Source organism: Muscardinus avellanarius (assembly GCF_963383645.1).
Source record: "Muscardinus avellanarius genome assembly, chromosome: 5".
NCBI lineage: Eukaryota > Metazoa > Chordata > Mammalia > Rodentia > Gliridae > Muscardinus > Muscardinus avellanarius.
This window is the reverse complement of record NC_137790.1, coordinates 123,089,351-123,111,260: the sequence shown is the minus strand read 5'-3', so window position 1 is coordinate 123,111,260 and position 21,910 is coordinate 123,089,351. Positions and strand designations below refer to the sequence as shown.

Below are 21,910 nucleotides of genomic sequence, written 5' to 3'. Positions count from 1 at the left end.
AGAAAAAGAGACAGAGATAGAAAGAGAGAGACAGAGACAGAGATAGAGAGACACACAGAGAGAGAAAGAGATAGAAAGAGAGAGGGACACACAGAGACAGAGATAGAGAGAAAGAGAGAGAGACAGAGACAGAGAGAGAGACAGAGATAGAGAGAGACAGAGATAGAGAGAAAGAGAGAGACAGAGAGAGAGACAGAGATAGAGAGAGAGAGAGAAAACACGTACACAAGAGAGCACCACAGATAGACTGCTTTTATAGAGATTTCTGTGATGCTGGTTTCACTGTTTTTACTGGGTAGCACAGTCCTGAGCAAGTGTTTTTGAGGGTGTAACAGGAAGCAAGAATCACTCTTGCTTTACTCCCCCCTTACAACTCTACTTCGGGAACCTTTGTCAAAGCAAACTGCCCTTCAAATATGCGGGCCTGGCACTGGCAATGGCCCAGCCCCCAAAGAAACACTTCGCTGGGCATGCATGCATTTCAGCTGTTCAGTGAACGCATTTCTCAATCCATATAATACCCAAAGAGCTTCCCAACTCATATCCACAGCGGTGAGAAGACTGTGGAGCAGAGCTGCGCATCCACATTCCGGATTGGCACAAACACGTGATGGTCAGCCCAGCCGCCCTCTGGCCTGGAGCTGCTCTAGGAGGCTCTGCTTAGGGGCATCCTCCCAGCCGTGACTGGGTGCACCCCAATCCCACGCCTCCATTTCACTTGGCACACTAGAACTATGGATATTAGGGAGGCCCTAAAACATTTCTATTTATATTAATTAAATTCTTGACAGCTGAACACTTCATTAACAGTGTAAGTAGGAATGTTCTGATATATCTCTTTCCCCCTTCTCTTTTTTTCTCTCTCTGCACCCCAAGAAAGACATGAAGAATACAAATGTCACCTATAACCCACCACTCAACAAAATCATTGCTAACATTTCCCAGCTTTTTTATCTTATGTATTCACTGTTTTCCACTTGATAAAATGGAGATCACACTGTATTTTGAGAATGTCCTTTCTATCACTTTGTATTCTTTAAAAACAGTTTTTAACGATTGCCAATGATCCCATCCTGTGGAATTGAGTTGTGTCAAAACTACTGCGGAAGTTACTGTCTTCCCATAAACCCCTCCCCAGGATAAGTTCCTGGAGTGGAACCTCGTCAGCCATGTGGGAACATCTGATACAAAGCTCTAGAGAAAAGCTCACCAATCCACACGTCCAGCAGCAGCACAGTGCTGCCTTCACAGAATCCTGACCATCATGGCACATTTTCACTTAAAAGTCCTGTTGTTTTTTAATTTGATAGGCATAAAATGGCATGACTTATATTTCAAGTTATTTTATTGATCAGGTTCTAGCACTGCCCTCTTTCCCCTCTGAGTTGCTTATTCCTAACTTTGCTTGTTTTTCTACAAAGCTCTGAGTGTGAGACATTTTATGTTAAGGGTATTTGTCCTTTTGAGTTTAGCTGTATTTTGTGGTTCACAAGCAGCCGCTTCCTGTTACATCTCCGAAGGCTTTTGGCTTGGAAGTCTCTTCCAGTCCAGAGGTACAGGCTAACACTTGATGTTGGAGGGTTAAAAGAGAGGCTTACTCAATCAGTCAGTACTGAACCTGGTCCACTGCAGTATGATGACGCTTCATCTCCCTGCAATTTCTGCTTCCCAATCGAGTTATCTGAGGGAGATGAAAGGTTACCTCGCTGCTAGGTGGAGGGGCAGGTTCAAGATCATGCAAGTTTCCTATTTATTAATAATGATGGACAGCACTTTGGAGATATGATGTCAGACTGAAGAGGTAAGGAGCTACTTCTACCCTCACTCAGAGGTGATGCTTTCTGAGAAAAGGACAGAACACCTGACTGCTAAGCACACACACCACAGACTAAGAGTAAGTGCGAAACAACCCGAGCCTCTCCCTCCCGCCCCCCTCGCTCTTCCTTTTGGAATAGATGTGATTCCTAAATTTCTAGTAACTATGATTCAGGTGCTTAGTAAAATACAGATTTTTCTCTTAAAATGCAATAACTGGAACCTAATTTCCTTTCTGGGGTGTGTGTGTGTGTGTGTGTGTGTGTGTGTGTGTGTGTGTGTGGTTTTGAAAGCCTTGTGCTCTCCAAGAAATTACACCTGCAGGACAGATATGTCCTGAACCCCAAAGCCAAGAGACAGGTCAGGGGGAGACACGCAGGAAAGGCCGGCCCCGACAGCACTGCTAGGTACACTTAATGGCAAAGAAAGCCATGTCCTCTCCTAAAACAGCCTGGGAAAATACCCTTGTAACACAAAAGCAAACATCTAAAGTTGATACTGGGAGCAGAAAGCAAAAGGGCAGCCAAGGAATAGCGGCTCGTCGCTGAGAAAGACTAAGATGAGGCAGAAAAGTGCTCAGAAACTCACCCTTACTCAGTACCAGGCCGTCTTGTCCTCTCTCCTGTCAGTGAACTCTCTATTGCCATTTCAGTGCCTGAGCAGATGAAGCTAATGTGACTCTGGAGGGTGCACATGAGCTGGAGGCTCAGACCCAGCTCGCTCAACACTTGGACTAGAGCCTCAGGCCCACGTTCCCAGGTGCCAGGGTTCTATACTGCCCACTCGGTGGGAACAGAGAGGCACTTAGCAAGGGAAACAGAAGCAAACATTAGGCTTTGGGAGACACTGTCCATCTCCAAATCTAACATGGCCCACGTCCTCTTCCATACTGCTTTCAGGATGCTCGTGCGCCCATCCTTACACCCCAGTACCATCCTGAGGACCCACTTTCGGGCTCTGGCCTAGTTGCCCCTGTAGGCAGCTTCTTGGTGTCTCTGAAGCAGGGGCCGTGTAGCCTTTAACATGTTAATCTGCACTTACATTTGCAAATGGAGAGGTTGGTGTTTTTTGCATCTCCATAATTCATTTACATGGCACACCACATTTTCACGGAGACATCTGTGAGTCCTCTATGGTTCTGAGGAATGCGCTTTGGGTAATAACATCCTCAACCCAAACCTAAACCCATCTGGTGCTTGGGACACTACCAACAGCTGCTTTCTTCTGACCCTGTGCGGGGGATGTAGGCGCACAGACAGGAAGGGCCTGCACCAAGATGAAGGGTTCTTCAAGCTCCCCTGAGGATGGACAGAGTTCAAGAAGTTTGGCCTGAGAATAAGGGGACCCAGCTGATGAGGACAGAGGTGCCGTGGGATAAACGCGGATTAATGTGTGGAGCAGGAGCAGTATAGGGCTGGACAGGGATGCCCTGTTGGGGGAGAAATGGTCTCCCTGAATCTCCTGTCTTCTGGGGCTCCGGATGGAGCCTCCCCTCCCCCAGCTCCACGTCCTGCTCGCCACAGGAACTGAAGCACTTCGTTATTTATTTTTGGATGTGCTGTTTTATAACGCCGTCTCAGTCCTCGGTCACTGCGACCCTGCAGAGGCCACTTCCCACACCCTCTCTTCTGCACTGCTAAACTGTCACTCAGCTCAGGACTCCTCAGACTTCATGTACACAGGAACCACCTGGGCATCTTGTGAGGCCACAAATTTGGATTCTCAGCAGGGCCTGTGGCTGCATTCCTAACAAGTCCCAGGTGCGGACAGGGCGGAGCCATCGGGCAGGTCCTTCCTGATGTTAAGAAGTCCCTCTGCACTGGCGTTGCACTCAGACCTCAGGAACTGCTTGTTAAAGCATGAAGTAGATACTTGGGCCTCCACACCTACAGGTTCAGATTCAACCAAGAGCCAACGGAAAATGCTCAGGGAAAAAAAAGGTGTCTGCGCTGAACACGTACTGACTCTTTCCTATGTCATTATCCCTTGAACAACATGGTACAATATACACATAGCATTTCCACTGTACTAAGTATCACCAGCAACCCACAGATGGTTTCGAGTATATGATGTGCTTAGGTTCTATGCTGTGCAAACACTTCCCCATTCTGTACACAGACTTGACCTGCCTCAGTCTGTGTATCTGTGGAGCGTTCTGGAACCAGTGCCCCACGGACACCACATCATGACTGTATTTCCCAACAAGGATGAAAAAGGAAACAAATCGTGGTGGAGAAAGAGCTTTAGAAGGACTGCGGGCTGCATTGTCCCAGAACCCGATGCATGCACCGGCCCGCATGGGTCAGAAACAAGCTCAGGAAGCCAGGGATGCTGGGATACTGTCTGCAGGTGGACAGCTGCGCATGCGCACACTCCCCAGGCCACCTCCCCATCACATGTTTTTTAAGCTGCAGCTCTCAACTTGACTGTGCATGACAGTCACCTGGAGGCCCCGCAACACAGGCTGTTTCTATTTCAGAAGGTTCAGGCTGGGTTTGTGAATGTGCACTTCTTAAAGCTCGCTGGTGCTCCCACCCTGCTGGTCAGCACAGTCAGATCTATTTTATTTTTTTAACAGAGTCTTCTTAAGTTGTTGAGGGCCTTGCTAAGTTGCTGTGTCTGGCCTCGAACCTATGATCCTGTGTCGTAGCCTCCCAAGTCCTGGGATTACAGGTACGTACCACCCTGCCCAGCCAGAGTTGGTCCTTTCTGGGCACATATCACTCCCCTGAGGCCTGTCTGGCCTCTGGAGTGGGTGGATTTAATTTGCAGCAGTTTTGAAGCAGTTAATGATCCTTTGCTTCACGCCACCTGTTGCCCAGGGACACCAGCACCGTCACCATCAGCAGCATCCACTTGGGAGCAGCCAGGGTTGTGGAAAGGTGCTCTTTCTTGAGGATAACATGGACCATTGCTTCTCTCCTCCACAGGGAGATGCTTTTCTCTAAAGACCACAGGCAGCTTTCCAGTGGGGACTCTGAGGCTATTAAATATCATGAACCAGAAGGAAAGACTTATGTGTACACTAGGCAAATTTTATTAATTTTCCTTCAAATTAAAAGGCAAAAAGAGAACTGAGATATACTAAAGACATTTCCTAAATTTAAGGTAATATAATGTCATTTCATGAGAAAATGAATTATATGCTTTTCAACGCCAAGTGCATAAATACTTGTACCAGGGTATTCCAAGTCCTTGCATCTTATTTTGATCCCTATGAAGTGCTTTTTAATTATTGGTTAATGGTTAGAGGACATAATATCTTTCCATTGTATCACTGTACAGATACTACATCTGTGCAGATCTTCACATGTTCCATTTCAGACACTATGCTGCATATTCCAGGAGGTCATGATGGTGGGTCACCAAATACTCGTTTGCTGAGCTTTCTTGATTTTGCATCCTTCACCAACCTGCCCAAGCAAGAGTCTCTGGACTAGGTGTCATCCCAGGCTGTCTAGGCCTATGGGCGCCACTTCTTGGGACTGGCTGGCAAGAGGCCTGGCGTGGATGCCTGAGGTCCAGGAGGGGCTGTGAACGCAGCCTGCGGGGCCCACCTGTGTCACCCCAGAGCTGGCCGGGATGCCAGTTCCAAGCCGGGGCGCCTGCCCACATTAGACTGACTGTGTGGATGGTTCTGCTGCTGTCCTCTGTCGTTGTGTAAGGAGGGGGCATGAAGAACAGCAGACAAACAGAAGTACTGCTGGGTAGAGCCCCAACCCTGCAAGTTCCATTGTTAAGGGGCAACGGTGCCTACGTGTACCACAAAGCTTGGTAGCCCGGAGTGTGGGAACTCTGGTAGGTGGGCGACTGAGTGCGATCCCCAAGATGACTACCGTAGGGAATGTACTTCCATATCAGGTCCTAAGGGGGCCCAGTTGAAGCAAAATGGTGTTCCTGTCCTCTGAGCAGCGACCAAACACAAACTGCTGCGAGCCGACTAAGTGCATGTCTAGTTTTCCAGTAACTGCCCACAGACCCCCGACACAGGACAGCATTTTCCAGCAGCTCTGAGACTGACATGGGTTTAGAGGCTGTAGGCCCTGCAGTTGCTGCCAGTGTCGTTGTCAGAAGCAGAGCAGTCCCACTGACTGCAGTGTGGAGACACAGCCCAGCCTCAATGGACTGCCGGGAGGGCGTGTTCTCATTCTCCCAGTCAGGGAGGACCAGGGCCTGGGATCGGGGAGCCAGACACAGACAGACACGTGACCAGGCGAGGCAGGGCTGTGCAGGTGTCAGGGTGGGAGCCCAGGCAGCTGCTTGGCTCTACCAGGGGGGCATGGTGCTGAAAACCCTCTGGGCCCCAGTTTGTTTTGTGAACGAAGGAATGACAACAACTATTTTTTGGTTGTTTTAACAAGTCAACAAAATATAGAAGCTGGTGAGGTGGTGCATGCCTGTAACCCTAGTACATGGGAGGCTGAGACAGGAGGGTCACAGGATCAAGGCCACCAACCTCAGCAACTTCCTGAGACCCTTTTCTTTTTTTGGTACTGGGGTTGAATCCAGAGCACTGCATTTGCAACTAAGAGACCCTGTTTCAAATAAAATAAAATAAGGCCAGTGGTGTAGCTCAGTGATAACCACAACAAAAATATAGAAAGTGCTTAGCATAGAGAGGTAACTTCCCACGTGGCTCACAGTTCACGTTGGGGTTCATGTTAATGGAGTGTAGTCAGCATGGTGAGAAGAGTGGAGAAAAGGAGACGAGAAGGAACAAGAAATGCCAGGACCAGAAAATCCAGAAGGACAGAGAGCTGTTAGTGGTCGCCAAAGCTAATGGGAGGAGGGTTTGGAGCGACTGCTCATGGCACGGGGTTTCTTTTGGGGTGATAGAATGTTCTGGAATTAGATGGTGTTTGTATAATCTTGTGAATATACCAAGCCCCTCAAGGAGTATATGCAAAATGGTGAATTTCATGTCTGTGAATTGCATTTTGGTTAAAAAGCCACATACATACCCTAAAACAAGAGGCCTGGAGGTGTGAGGAAGCTGGTGAAAAGAGGAAACGCCAGGGTCGCGTGACCCGGCAGTCAGGACCAGGAGGCGCCCCTCTCCACAATCCATGTGCAACAGTCCCCGTGGTCCCAGCCGGGAAGCAGCCTGCCCCAGTTGCTGGGGCCGCCCCGGGCCCCGCACCCGAATGTTTCCCCAGCACATTCATCGCTCATGGGCAGGAGACATGAGGTTAATGGAGGCTGACGGCTGCTTTTCCCTGTAACTGTGTGGGGAGGGCAGGAGCCCCATGGCAGCTGGCATTCTGTGTGGCTGCTTTTGCAGTTTATCTCAAGCGGTCACTTCCATTCCTTTTTAAAAAAAAAAAAAAAAAAAAAAAACATGAGGTGCAGCAATGGCCTCACTTTAAATACTGCTCCTTCCAGCTTTTGATTTTTTCAGGGGTCCTCCCTAATCCTTCACTGTGATTCGTGCAGGGCTCTAGCCACGGCAGCTCTGGGAGGCAAAGCCAGGTAGTGGCTCGCTCAGCCCTGGAATCGCTGGCCACCTGGGTTGTGTACAGCGCCTGGAACAAGGGGCAAAAGTGCGAGTCCGTGTGGGCTCGGGACAGAGCTGAGCCAGTGTCCTGCCCGTGCCGTGCCCACTGCGCCCGACTTCCTTTTCCTCTCCATTAACGAGTATCATGTGCACACCCCCAACAGGGATGGCTGCACACCTGCAAGCCCACACAGGAGGCACCAGCTCCAGGCTGTGATGAAGGGCATGGGAAGCCCAGTGCCCTTCAGATCCTGGTGCCTGCACAGTGCCAGGTCAGGGAGACTCTTGAGGGGATGGTGCCTGGGTGAGGAGGGTCTCCACCGTGGGCCCCTCAGGTCAAAGCCGGCATGTGTGGCCCTTGCCAGGGGCTCAGGAGCTGCTCACAGCAGAGCAGGGGTCGTGGTGCTGACTCACACCTCCAAGGCCCCCAAGGCCTCTTCTTCTAAGATATTCTTCTTCCTAGATACGGCCCCCTGTCATTTATCAAGCACAGTTTGACTATTACCATTGACGGAGCCACGGGGCCTTCATGAAATGGACCTTTCCCGAGGAAAAGGAGCGGATGCTAATCTTTCCTTCCTGTGTTGGTGGAATCTAACTTTAGTCATATGAAGTAACCTTCCCTTGAAGGCTGTTTGCCTGATTTTAAAACAAACCTGCACACTAATGCCAATGTGCATGCGGTGTTCATGAGTGTGGTTGGCTCTGCGTTCTTGGGCCAGCGTGACCCTGGGCAGCGGTGGGTAAGAGCACCAAACAGGAAAGAAGACACTGCTAGAACTTTCACCTTTTTCATACAGATATCTATTTGTATATGTTTTACACATGCACAATACACTTGGATGATTGAGAATGAGTGTAATTTCTGGATTACATGTATGCTTTTAGGGGCAGAGACGCAAACACCTTTCACCCATGGGTTCAAGGACAAAGCCCTGCAGAGTACTGTTTCATGGCAGCGAATTTAATTTTCTACTGAGCCAACTGAAGAGCAAAGACATTAGAGGAAAAACTTAGAAAAGAAAGATTCTAATTAGGGAAAGTGACTTTTAGACCAGGCAACTGTGTTCCTGGTCTTCACATGTTTTCTAAGAAGCCTGTGTTGCCCTGTTCACTGGAAGCTCTTAATGAAGTTAAAGTCACGGGCTGTTTTTCTAAGCACACTGAAGCTCCCCCCATCCCCTCGTCACAGTATGCACCTGCTGCGGAAGGTCTGAGTGCACAGCGGCAAGGACGCCTCTGCATTCGGGGTCCAGGATCTGCTGACCTCGCTTCCCACACTGCAGAAGCTTCACCTAGTGGTTTCTGACTGACCCATCAGATCCCGTTTCTCCTGCGATCACGTGGTGCGGTTACACAACGAGGCTCTGTCCTGGTGTTGCTGGTCCTTAAGCCCTCGAGTCGCTGTGCATGGCTTTCGTCCATGTCTTGGGTTGAGGGTATCACTGCTCACTCGTCCCAGGCATCTGGGTTCCCTCCCCGTTTCCAAGAGAGATAAAGTTACGATGGTCATGAATTTAGTGTTACTGCAGCTTTAGTTTTCCCCAGCGGGAAATGACCTACACTTTTCTATCTGAAAAATGGGCTGGCAAAGAGAACTTGTCCAGTTCTCTGGCACAGAAAGACAGGAAGCAGAAGAGCAGCCATATTCCCTGCAGGCTGGGAGGTGCCCTAGTGAGGCAGGGTCCCCAGCACCACCTGCACCTGGCTTCTGGGGTCAGCTGGGAAGCATTAGGGTATTAGGACTCTGCACACTTATTACCCTGGACACTTGCTCCCTTCCCAGGGGTGGAAAACACACCTGTGGCAGGTCACCCAAACCTCCATGTACCCAAGTTTCACCTTCTAGGGAAAGAATGTAAGCTACTGCACATTGCTATAAGAAATAATGTATATTCTCACAAGAGCCCCTGCATCACACTCAGCCATACGTATGAGACAGAAACCACCATCTTACACATCACTACAGGCGAGGGTCTATCACGATAGGAGCTTATTTCTACGCCTCACTCTGGGATAGAGCTAATGATTTATCTGATCAAATTAAAAATTTAGCAGCAGTTTTACTGTTCTATTGGGAGGAAGGAAATCTTCCTTTCATATTATGCTGTATGAACTACACTTGACTTTTGGCAAATAAGAAGAGAGGACACTGTGTGTTTAGCCTTCTGCGGGCAGACAGGCATATACTTGTAGTTTGATTTCATGACCTCACCCATATAACTAAAGCTATTTTTGGTTGGGCTTGTTATTACTAGACAATTACCATATAAACTATTCCTCAAATAGATTTACCAACTTTCAAAAAGAAAAGACAAGCAGAGTACTAGTAGATTTGGATTGACTTTTAAAAACCCAAAACGTTTCTTTGTAAAAGTTTATTACTCATTGTTAAAAATCTCAAACTTAGGTTAGCCATTCCAGTAATTTTTTTTCAAGCAAACTGTCAATATATGCCAATGATTTTTAAAAAGAATATGCCTCTACTTTTATAAAAGGCCTGCCTCGCAGTGAAGTGCATAATAGAATTTTCCCAACTTCAGGATAACAACACGTGTGTTTTAGTTACTGCTCTGATATGTTAATGAGCACATTCTGGGGGCGACAGAACCAAGAACGCTCTTGGCATAATGCGCTCAGGGCTGTGCATTCAGTGCCCTACTGTATTATGGAAACGGCCACGGAGCGCGGAATTTGCCACTCCTTATGGGCAGTCTTTCTCCTAGTTGGAAAAATGGCCCAATTGTTTATAAACAAAGGAGCTCTCCTTACCTTTTTATAATTCCCCTCCACATCCAGTGGGGATTCTTCACTAATGATGTCATCCATTCCATCACAGTCCGGATTCATCCTCTAAGGGCTCAGAATCTCACGCGCGCCCTCCCATGCACGCTGACGGGCCGAAGCACACAGACGCGGTTCCTGAAGGCTGCTGGCGCCCAAGCTCACATCCTGGCCCCATCCCTCAGTCGCCGCCCACCGGCTTTCTGGCTTGTCCCTGGGTCTGCACGAGGCAGCTGCCTGTTCTGGGCAGGCTGCAGCCTTCCCACCAGCTGTCACCTGCCCGAGGGACCCCACAGTGCTCTCCACAGCACCTTTCCTGGGGTGCCGGGTGCGGGCAGCTGACCAAACTCCCAGCTCAGGCTGAGCATGAACTCTGGCCCTGGGAAGAAGACGAGTGGTCTTGCTCCAGCCGGGTGGACTGTGCGGGATAAAAATAGATGCAGCAGCGCAAAGCTTCTCAGACTGCACTGGTGAGTTGAAGCCAGGAATCCCACAAGGAAAAGAAACTGTATAATTTAAAAGCTGACCTGTAAGACGGGCGTTTGCTTTCTCTTTTTCTTTTTCCCATAGCCGATCTATCTTAAAGTCAGTTGTAAAACTTTCATCTTCTGGTACAAGCTCCAGCACAAAACTGAAATTGATTTCCAACACAGAGAAGGCCCCTCCCCCCAGGAGCACTGCTTTGTGCTATTAATACAGGCAAGAGAAAAAGATCCATCTACTTTCCTTTAAAATCCAGCCAGCAGCCAGCCTGTCCAGAGGCGGATGCCCTTTTCTGTTGCTCTCCTGACCCCTTCCCCATGGCTCCTGGTTCTGTTTACGCTGTACAGAGTGAGGGGAAAGGCCCCCAGCTGGAGGGTGCTCTGATGCCAGAGGGCGAGGATCGCACAAATGCCGGTGCTGCGCTGGTCACTATCAAATTACTACTGCCACAAACTAAAAACACCCAGGGTTTATTTCAAAACAGCGACATTTGCAGGAGAAACAGGCCAGAGAAGACGCAGAGGCAGGGCTCCGCTGGTGTAGAAAGCAGCGAGTGTGCAGGGCAGCGCTCGAGCGGTCCCCGCACAGGAAGACCAGGGTCCTAACTGCAGAAGGCCACTCGGGAGGACCCTGGCCTCCGGGCCTCCACCGACGCTCCCCTCCAGCTGTCTGCTTACTGTTCTCTGTATTCAGTTGTGGAGGACTTGTGGCACAAACACATCTTGATGTCTTTATGTGGCTTACTTTATAAAGCGAGTGCTCTCCAGATCTAGGCCCTCCCGTTGCACACTCAGCCCCCAGTTCCCAAGGGGACGGATCCGTGTTTGTCAGGCAGGACAATGACCAGCCTGTCTGGCACCAGGTCGCCCTGTCTCACTGTCCTTGAGGCCCGAGGAACTCAAGGGGCCCACTGTCTGTGTGGAGGGAACATCTGCATTTGGGCCGCGCAGCAGTGTGGCTGCCCAGGTAGGGGTTTGTTGCACAGGCTCTGGGGTTGGGATAAACACCCCTGTGCGGGCCCCCAGTCCTTGCACCCTGTGGCAGGAGGCCCGTTACACACCCCTCACCCACGCTCATCGTCTCAAGAGCCTGTGGTGCTGACCCCAGGACCGGCTGCACTCCACAGCTGAGCCCAGAGAGGCTGAGCAACCTGCCCCAGTATGTCTGCTTGGCCACAGTCAGGCCAGATTCAAATCTGGCCCCTCGGCCTCCGCCCCCACACTCTGAATGGCTGCCCAGACTCCCCCACCATGGCTGCCTCCATAAGGAACAGTTACACAACAAAATGATCAGGCACAGCTCTTAAAAATTAGGATATAATACAGAGGAATCAGCCACGCTGCTACACAGTGGCTGTGCACACTGAGACGCCATATCCGTGCTCCGTGGGGACGCCCAGCACACAGGACCACCTGTCCCCTGCTGGTGGCGCTCAAAGGCGCGGGGGGGGGGGGGGACCTCAGCCCTCCCCCTGCCCGCGCGCCCTGCGGGAATTTACTTCCAGCTTTCTTCGATGTGCTCGATGGGATGGGCTCGGCCACACTGTGGCTTCTTTCCAACACCCATTAAGGCTTCAAGCTCTTCCCTAAGGGGACAAGGACTGTGTTTATTCATTTAACCCCCAGAACACTGCACTGCACAAGACAAGGGACCAGGAAGAGCCACGGAGTGACTGTGTGAACAGAGGAAAGAGGGCGCGCTGCTCAAAACGCTTCCTCTACCCGCCCACAGGAGGCGCGGTGGCACTAGTGCTCTCCACCCAGAGGCTCCTGTGGCTCACTCCTGCGCGAGGTACTTCACACCCTGCTCCAGCGAAGGCCCACCCGGCCCAGGACAGCTTCCCAGGATGCGGAGACCCGCAGACCCTGCAGGAAGAGCCCGAAGGCCCAGGGGTGGGGATGGCACCGCTGCAGTGCAGCAGGGCTGACCTGCTCCTGGCGGTGTGGGGCGCTGACTTCCAAACCCCGGTTGATGCCACCCACCTCCTGCCAGGACATGGACTGAGGTCTCACCTGGTGAGCACCCCGGTCCACTCAACAACCCATTCTGATGACTACCATGGCACAGTCACAAAAATAAAGAGATTGAGAGAATCAGTATAATACGTAAAACTACTAGCCTAAATTCTAACATCTTTTTGCCTTAATTTAATGGGGTGGGGTTAAGTATACAGTTAAAACTAAAAAAAAAAAAAAAACTCTGAATTTTTATTTAAAATTAATATGTATGCTACTTGTAGCATATCATATATATGTGAATGCTATGTGTTAATATATATATATATATATATATATGTGTGTGTGTACACACATTATTAACATGTTCTCACTGGGTGTGGTGGTGTATACCTGTGATCTTAGTACTTGGGAGGCTGACACAGGAGTATCACAAGTTTGAGGCCAGCCTCAGCAATTTAGCAAAACCCTCAGCTATTTAGTGAGACTCTGCTTCAAAATAAAACATAAAGTAGGGCTGGGCATGGCTCAGAGGTAGAATGCCCAGCTCCTAGGTACGATCCCCAGTGCCACAAAACCAAAACAAAACAACAAAACCCCATATTATCTTATGAAGAGAGATACCTCAAATCCAAGATGGAAACTCCCCACCCAGACAAGAACAAGGATAACAAGGCTTAGAACCGATAAAGCAGCACAGAGCCAGCCCACTCCTCTACCCCAGCTCGGTAAGTAACAGAGAGAGGAGCAGCAGAGTCTCCCCCAAAGACCCAGGAGGGTGTGGCTACTTCGCACCCTCAGAAAGAAGGTGCATGGCCCATGCCCTCTGCAGATGGGGCCGTGCGGCCACTGCCGGGGCAGCCTACGCAGCTGAAAGCATCTTTCAGTTTCCTATCATGTGACAGGTCTCTGGTGTTCTAGAGTTTTGCTACTCAAAGTGAATTCTGACCAGAGCACTGGAAGCTGGGGATCTTCAAGGATGCACTCAGGTCCCACTCCAGACCTCCTGAATAAGCAACTGCTGCGTGTGTGTGTGTGTGTGTGTGTTACTGTGGATTGAACCCAGGGGCAGGCATTCTACCTCTGAATTACATTCCCAGCTCTATTTTATTTTGGGGGGGGATGGAACCCAGGGGCATTCTATACCTCTGAGCTATACCTCCAGCCCTATTTTTTTATTCTTTATTTTGAAACAGGGTCTCACCGAGTTGCAAAGGGCCTCACTAAGTAGCTAAGGCTGGGCGTGAACCTGGATCCTCTGGTCTCAGCCTCCACCACACCCGGATTACTTTATTTATTGATTGATTGATTTTGAAGCAGGGTCTAACTAAGTTGCAGAAGGCCTCACTAAGTTGTTGAAGCTGCCTCTGAACCTGTGATCCTTCTGTCTCAGCCTCCCAAGGGCTGGGATTACAAGCATGTGCCACCACGCCCAGCTATCAATTGCATTTTGAAAAAGAGATCTCTACAATTTTTGAATGCACCTTAAAATATAGAAACATTACTCTGTAATGTTTCTGAATCTTCTGGAGAAGATTCATTGTAATCCACTGTGGCTTTATTTCAAGCCCCGTTTCCAGGCAAGACTCTGACTTTAGATGTCTGGGATCAACACTAATTGAATTCATTTCCAAGAAATCCAAACGAATACAAGAAGGGAAGAAACAAAACCAAATGCCAGCTCGGCAGACTGGTGCACTCGAGCTGAGTGGACCAGTGGTGATTTTTAGCAGTTACGCTGGACACGGGCTGAAGCCCTCTGTCCTTCCTGCCGGAACCGCTTGGGTTTTTCTGCTGCTGCTGCTGCTGCTGCTGCTACTGCTGCCACCTCCCTCTCTAAACACACCGCCCAGGCAGAAGACGGCCCAGACATGGCCGCTCTTCTGGGAAAATGTGCTCATAACCACTCAGCGCCCCTGAGATGGAAAGGGCCTCTTCTGCTCCCTTACCCTAAAATTCAAGGACTGGAAGCAAGCTAGCTTCCTGTCAAGCCACTCTCTGAATCACAAGGCCCATCGCTCACTTGAGCTAATGCTTTTAAACGATCATTATCGGCCACTGGTGGAAATTATTGACTTGAGAACACTGAAGGCATTACTGGGAAATCACTTAGGCACTGTCAAAAGACTTCCCTATTCACAGGTGCAGACTGCACTTGACCAGGTTAACCCTTCCGGTCCCACAGCCTTCCTTTGGCCTGGGTACCCAGATTCCATGCGCAGCATGTTATACACACTCTCTTCTCAGATCAGTTTTTTCTTCTGTATAAAGTATATCCAAAGTTAGCTTCCTTTTCAATTAAGGTATTTTATATTCAGAAGAGCCATAAAAATGTGCAGGCCTAAACATGAAAACAAAACATTAAAATAACCTCAGGGAGGTACGGGGTGGGGGGGTGTTGGAAGCAGCCAGTGCTTGTCCCACATCACGAAGACTGGGACAACACTTGCAAATCCTCCTGCCCAACTGGAGACCTGAGTACAGGGCTCTTATCTGTGGCCAGTGACGCCAGGCAGCTGCGGGGGCATCGCCCCAGCCTGCCGGCTAGTCTCACACAGGGGCTCCCGCTGCCACCAGCCTCCTCAGATGGCTGCCTTCTCTTAAATTCAAGCGGTTGACAAGTGGCTTTCTATCCCAGCTCAGGCATGTCAGATAGTTCTATAGAGTGTACAGGGCACAGATAATATAAACCAATATAAATAATGTGCTATGTCTCTGTTAATGCTGAGCTTCCAAGTGTGAAGCTGTGTTCATTACCCAATATTCCAAATACATCCATATATACATACATGGCTGTGGGGTCACCACTCTCCAAAGAGCTCTGATGCGGTGACAGATCCAGAGTGACAGGTGCCACAGAGATGCCCCTTCAGCCCTCACCACTGTCCATTCCAAGAAGGCACTAGACCTTTAGCTTAACATGTGTTTCTATAAATTCTTAAAGTCACTTTAAGTCTGAATCCTAACTTTGAGCCCTGAGTGGTGCTCCGAACAGGAAGGGTGTGCCGTGTAGAACCTTTTTTGAGGATCAGCCCCAAATGAAGCCTCACTGAAGATTTCCTTTGCTTTTTTCCCCCCATTTGTGGCACTTATGACTATGCTACTTTTGTGTGAAAGCATGTGAATTAGATTTTTAGATATTTTAGCTAAAAACTAATGTAGATAAATTTCCATCCAGAATTATTAATTTATAAGTTTGCACCCACAGCAGGAAATCCAGTTCAATACAGCAAACATTCAGTAGACACATGCTCCGAGTGCGTGGCAGGGGCTGACAGACACTAGAATAGGGCCTGTCTCGTGGGAGAGCGTAAAGAGTTTCCCAGAGAAGAAACAGCAAGGTGTGTTGGGAAGTAGGGCTCCTGGCTGGGGGTGCGAGGGCAGTTTTCTACAGGCAGCAACGCCTGAGTCTGGAAAGCTGCTGCGTTGGCATGTGCAGGTAGGAGCAGGTGGTGTGTGGGTGGCCAGCATCCCAGCCAGAGCCAGCAAAGGCAAGAGCTGCTGGCAGGAGAGGGCAGGGTCAGGTTTCCTTCAGGCCTGTGGGCGATGCAAAGGCATGGAACAAATCCTGCAGAATTCAGGACACATTCAGGACCTGTGCCTGAGCTTCTCAAGACCAGGCCTGTGTCTAAGAGGGGACCCTGCATGCCCCTGGGAAGGGGGGAGCTGAGGGCCGCCAGCTGGCCATCTGTCCCTCAAGTCTCCATTCCCAGGCAGCTAAGAACCTGAGGGTGTGGTCTGCATCTGAGTGGTCATTTAAAAGAAGACCAGAGGGATGAAAGCATGCCATTGTTTTATACACACTTACCCCAGAGCAAAACTTCAGGGGGAGGGAGAAAACATATGGGAGTTTTAAAGCAAAATAGACCCTCTGACCTAAACTTGTGCTTACAATTTGATAGTATTTCTGTCAGAGCCTCTTTGAAGGAATCTGGCCTTTCAAGGCTGCCTGGTCCTGAGACTGTGGGCAAGGTTCTTTGCTAAAAAGGCCGGTTCCCTTCCAAGACTGGAAAATGGAGGCCTTCAGTCTGGCTTTGCTGCGCCACCGCTGAAGATGACGACACCAGCCCCATTGCTAAGGTAACTCCAGTGATGGATGCTGAGACAACCTGAGAACCTCTACAGATGGACAGAGCACACCGTCTCTCGCTCTGGGCACAGCCCTCCACACACCTGCTCAAACCAGGTCAGGCTCGGGGAGCAGCGACACCCTCCCTCCTCAACAGAGTCCTCCATACGGAAAAGGGACATTCAAGAATCAGCTCTATTTCTACCTATTAGCAAGAAGCAACAGGGAATGACCTGGCTGACCCTGATGTGCACGGGCAAGGGGCTCTTGATTCCCAGCCAACCTGTTCATGCACAAAGGTGGCTTCTGGCAGGGTCCTTCCCACTCTCGTGCCAGGATGTTAACCGGAACTCCTCCTCCCCCCACTTCACAGATGAGAGATTCCCCCACCAGTGAAAATGGTGAGGGTTATTGGTTGGGCAGTGGACGGAGCAGGACTGGAAGCCAAAAATATGCCTTCACCTGATGCTGTGGTATACCTACAATGCCTTTTGTCTTGATCAATTTTTTATGTACTAGGCATATACATCCCTGTTGTCACTTGACCTGGTCTAAGCGCTAGAGAGGCAGAGAGAACAAGGATTACAAACCCTGTCATCACAGAGCTTACATAAAGCAAGGGGGAAGAAAACAGACTAAGAGTTCTGGATGGGGATAAACGGTATGCACAGAAATTAATCAGGGAAGAATGATAACATCACTGGGACAGGGCTGGGGAGCTGGGGTTCACAGAGTAGGTCTGGACAGGATCTCCCCAAGAAGTGGCATTTGAGCAAAGACCTGAAGCCAGTGAGATAGTGTGCAGTGGGTCATCAGGCAAGTGGTTTTGAATTTCAGATACATGGTCTACCATCTTTTAGCACAAACACGTGTCTCACACCTGGCAGGTTACTTGCTAAAATGTGGCAACTCTACATGGGAGAATGGGGGGGGCACATGCCTGGCAGAACCAGCTAGAGCAGGGATGCCCTGGGCAGGAGAGGGGGACCGGCAGAGCCAGGAGGGGAGAGAGACCAAGTGAACACAGGGGCCAACAAGGTCTGGGGCCCTGTGAAAACCCGGATTTGTACTATGAGTAGGATGAAAAACCTTTGGAAAATTCTGTGATGTGGAAAATGATCTGACTTGAAATTTAAAAGTTTACTCTGGATACCGTGTTGAAGACAGACTATAGTGCAAGGGGCGAGGCCAGGGCAGAGGGACCCTCCAAAAAACCTGACTGCAGTGGTGATAGGAGCAGTAATCACAACACACATCTACATATATGCACCACTGTGTGCACCTACTTTTAAAGGGAATGGCCTCTGAGGCTGTCTTCTTGAACTCTCCCTTAACGAATTCTAGAGAAATACTGGTACGCATCATTATGGAAGGGAAGGAACCAGTCCTCAACATCAATTCTGTCAACTCACTAAAAATGTAACCTAGGGAATTTTCCTTGACCACTGCACTATCATCCTTAAAAAACACAAGTAAGCCTTCATCAAATCAAGGGAGATTCTGAAAAATACCAAACTGCCAACAATCACAGAGAGCCAGATGACAAGCCAAAATGTCTGGAGAAACCACTTTTTTTTAGGTTTTTTTTTTTTTTTTTTTTGTACTGGGGATAGAATCCAGGGGCATTCTACCTCCAAGCAACACCCCCAGCTCTATTTTTTACTCGTTATTTTGAAACAGGGCTTCACTGAGTTGCAAGGTCCTCACTAAGTAGCTGAGGCTGGCCATGAACCACGATCCTTCTGTCTCAACCTCCCAAATGCTGGGATTACAAGCGTGCGCCACCATACCTGGCTGAGAAACCACTTCTGAATCCATCCACCCACATGTAATGCTGTCTGATTCTAAATCTAAGGTTTCCAGGCGGGATTAACACTTGGCTTCAAGGTTAATGGCTCTGATTTTGCTGAGCCATGTATCAAAGGGAGCATTTTAAAAAAAAGTATACATGAAAGTAATTCTACAAAATCCCACGGAGATAAAGAGTCTATTGACTGTTATTATCCATCAAACACACACTATCTTATTGTGCAAATAAGTGATAAATACTTTGAAACTATTAAATACACAATGCCAATCTTCTGTATTGCAGTTCATTTCAAATAAAATCAATTTGCTTTTCTTTGGAGGAAGCAGTAGGCTAACACAGCCCTTCTCTCCAGACAAAACTGTTGGTATGTGACCAATTTTTCACTCCACAAAAACCATGGTTTCACACTCAGCCTAATGAAAAGCTATAGGGAATAATCCGTTAGCTCACCCTTCAAAACGTAAGTGATAAAGCTTTTCTGAAAAGAGAGAAAAAAATTTAGTTGTCATGGTAATTTAATCACCTGCAGTCCAGCCATGCACAGATAGGCTCTGCAGGAACACTAGACATAGCCCACCCCAAGGTTGTATCACATCTAAGCAGGGTGTAGGGTGTTTGCATGTTTTCAGCCCCCTCTCTGACCCTTTTCTTGTGGAAAAATACCTCTGAAGCACTTTTTATTTATTTATTTTTTTGGTACTGGGGATTGAATCTGGGGGCATTCTATCTCTGAGCTATACACCAAGCCTTTTTTTTTTTTTTAACAGGGTCTTTCTAGGATGCTTGAAGGTCTCACTAATTTGCCCAGGATGGCTTCAAACCCACAATCCTCCTCTCTCAGCTTCCCAAGTACTGGGATTACAAGTGTGCACCACAATGCCTGGCTTGCAGCACAGATTTTGAGATTTAGAATCTAAATATCTAAAATGTCCTATAAAATGAAAATATTATAAACTGAGCCTACAGTTATGAAGCTCTAATGATTAAGCATTAGATGATTACAGCTCTGGGGTCTTGCTGACCCTGCTCTCCTGCCTGTGCGCCTCTCCCACTGAAGCCTGCTAGCCTGCTGAGAAGCACCTGCGTGCTCAGGTGGCCTCACAGGAGGCAGAGGCATTGTTAGGTGAGGGAGCTGGCCTCTTGGGGCTTCTGGGGTTGGTTGGCTGAGTGATAGCCCAATACTCACTGGGAGTGGATGGGCCTGCCTGCGGCTGCAGCAGTCTGAGAACACTGTTGCTGTTGTTTACAAGAAGGGCACTTTTCAGCACCGCCCGCCCGGTCCCACAGAGTGGGTAGGAGTTATGAAACATTGGAGCTGATCTTTCAAAATTGTCTAAGTGAACTCCAGCTAGCGAACTGGCAGAAAGATAGATACGTTAATAAAATGTTTCTATGCGCCATTTTTAATGCATATCAGTACTTTGATTCTCACCGTTTAGACCAATATTCTGGTAAAAATAAAAGTTCCTAAAGATACACAAGCGCAACTTGAAACATCAAGAGCCTGTTGGCTCATTTTGAAAATTTCCAAGATCATCAACCATGACTTTCTATTTACATAATTTTCTTAATGGCCATCCAAAAAATAAAAAAAATAAATAAAATGGACGAAACGTAACTCACATCCTATGCTATGAGCAAGAATCACATCTTTTTCAATGTTTATAGGTGTGCAATTCCGACCCGGTTTTCCTCTGAATCCCCTTAAATTAGCTGGCAGTTCGGAGCCATCCCTCTGGCTTACAGGGACGCACTGAGCTGCAAAGCCGGGCGCCGGGGTGGAGGGGGTTCGCAAGGCTTTAGAGGCCTCGGAGGCCCCCTGCTCCTATGCAAGCCTGCCTGCAACTCAGCGAGGCGGTGGAGGCCGAGCGGGCGGCGGGCCATCCCTGGAAACCGCCCCAGGGAGGGGGTGACTTGCTGCCCAAGACTCAGGCCTCCTCGGAGGCCCAGGCCTGGCGGCGGCGCCCGAACCTACCTGGTAGGAGCAGCTCTCCTGGTGGACCATCTCGGCGCATCCTAGGGCGGGCCGGCAGGGCCACGGCGAGGCTGCTGCGGGCAGGCGCGGGGCATCCGCCGACCAAGATGGATGCTGTCGCTGAGCAACCTGCGCAGCGGCGCCTCCCGGAGCCAGCCTCGCTCGCCGGGCCGGGGGGCGTGTCCGTCCCCGCGCCAGCCAATGGCAGCGAGGCTGAGGGGGGCGGAGCCAGCGGCGCTGACAGGTGGACGGCGCAGCATCCCGGCCCCGCCCGGCCTCCCACGCCAGGCTGCGGGGCGGGGGCGCTGCCGAGCGCGGCCTTGGGCGGGGGATCGTGGGCCTTAGACAGGGCCCAAGGAGGCCGCCCATCCCCACACTCACCGGGAAAGAGGGCTTCCTGGATGGGTTTAGATGTATTTGTCAACTTTAGAACTAAAGAAAAAGGCGTCACTCTTTAAAAAATAGTATTGTGTATTTTTTTTTAGATTCCTCGCTTTTTTGGGCTTTTAGTTGCTTTTAAGTTCAACAGAAATACTATGGGAGAATTATTCCTATAATTTTTTACAGGGAGAGAGCTTATTAAAATATTAAAATCGGTATAATTTATTCATTTCATGAACATTCAACACTAATTTGCAAGTTTTTTTTAAAGCCTTTGTGCATGTCTATTATTCCATGTTGTGATTTTAATATATAGACCAGACAAACACTGCACATATGGCCCGAGGAACAGCCCATCCTACCTACAAGGTAGTATGGAAAGACTTCTGGACTTGCAGATAATAACCAAGGGAAGTTAGACCAAATATTTTTATGGGGCAGAACTGAATGGTTTCAAGGGCCACTGTAGAACTTTGGGACAGGAAAAGCAGGACTGTTAGGTTCCTCCACTGCCCTTGTGGAGCTGGAAATTGAACCCAGGGGTATTCTACCTCTATGTTACACTCCCAGACCTATTTTATTTTTTATTTGGAAACATAAAACCTTGCTATGTTGCTGGGGCTGGCTTCAAACCTTGAGACACTTTTGTCTCAGCCTCCCAAGTACTGGCATTACAGGTGTGCATCACTATGCTTGGCTAGGCCTGATAATTCTTCAAGGTAACTTAATAACAGAAAAGTAAGACGGGGCGTGGTGGCACACGCTTGTAATCCCCGCGCTTGGGAGGCGGAGACAGGAGGATTGTACAAGTTCGAAGGCAGCCTCTCTGGTTTAAGAGAACTTGTTTTCAAATAAAAAATATAAAAATAGGGCTGGGAGTATAGCCCGGAGGTAGAAGGGTTCCATCCCCAGTACCACCAAAACAAAGAAAAAGAAAATTAAGGAAAAATAAGATACTATTTTCTTATCCATACTCCTTAGTTGCTATAGGCACTCATTTCTAAATAAATGTCCCTGGCACATAAATGGCATTTAATAAAAATGTAACTGAATTTAAGCCACCAAGTTTAAATAATCAGTAGGGACATTATTTTAAGCTACTTTAATATCCTTTATTTCCTCAAAAGCTCTTCCTCTTACCAAT

At 48.9% G+C, this 21,910-nt stretch overlaps 1 protein-coding gene across 10 annotated transcripts in view; it reads right to left on the bottom strand.

Moving 5' to 3' along the window:
• Positions 1 to 21,910, bottom strand: part of LOC308263197 (schwannomin-interacting protein 1) — a gene marked incomplete at both ends in the record, with an annotated part of 408,307 nt that overhangs the window by 24,480 nt on the left and 361,917 nt on the right. For 3 of the 10 annotated variants that reach the window (XM_080696092.1, XM_080696086.1, XM_080696093.1), the window contains one exon: positions 10,082 to 10,159. The exons of 5 other annotated variants lie outside the window; for them this stretch is intronic. In XM_080696092.1, coding sequence (XP_080552218.1) covers positions 10,082 to 10,159 — 78 coding nt within the window. Of the gene's footprint in view, positions 1 to 10,081; positions 10,160 to 20,385; positions 20,416 to 21,910 lie in introns of those variants that run through there. 2 more of the 10 variants (XM_080696094.1, XM_080696087.1) reach the window with 1 other exon arrangement.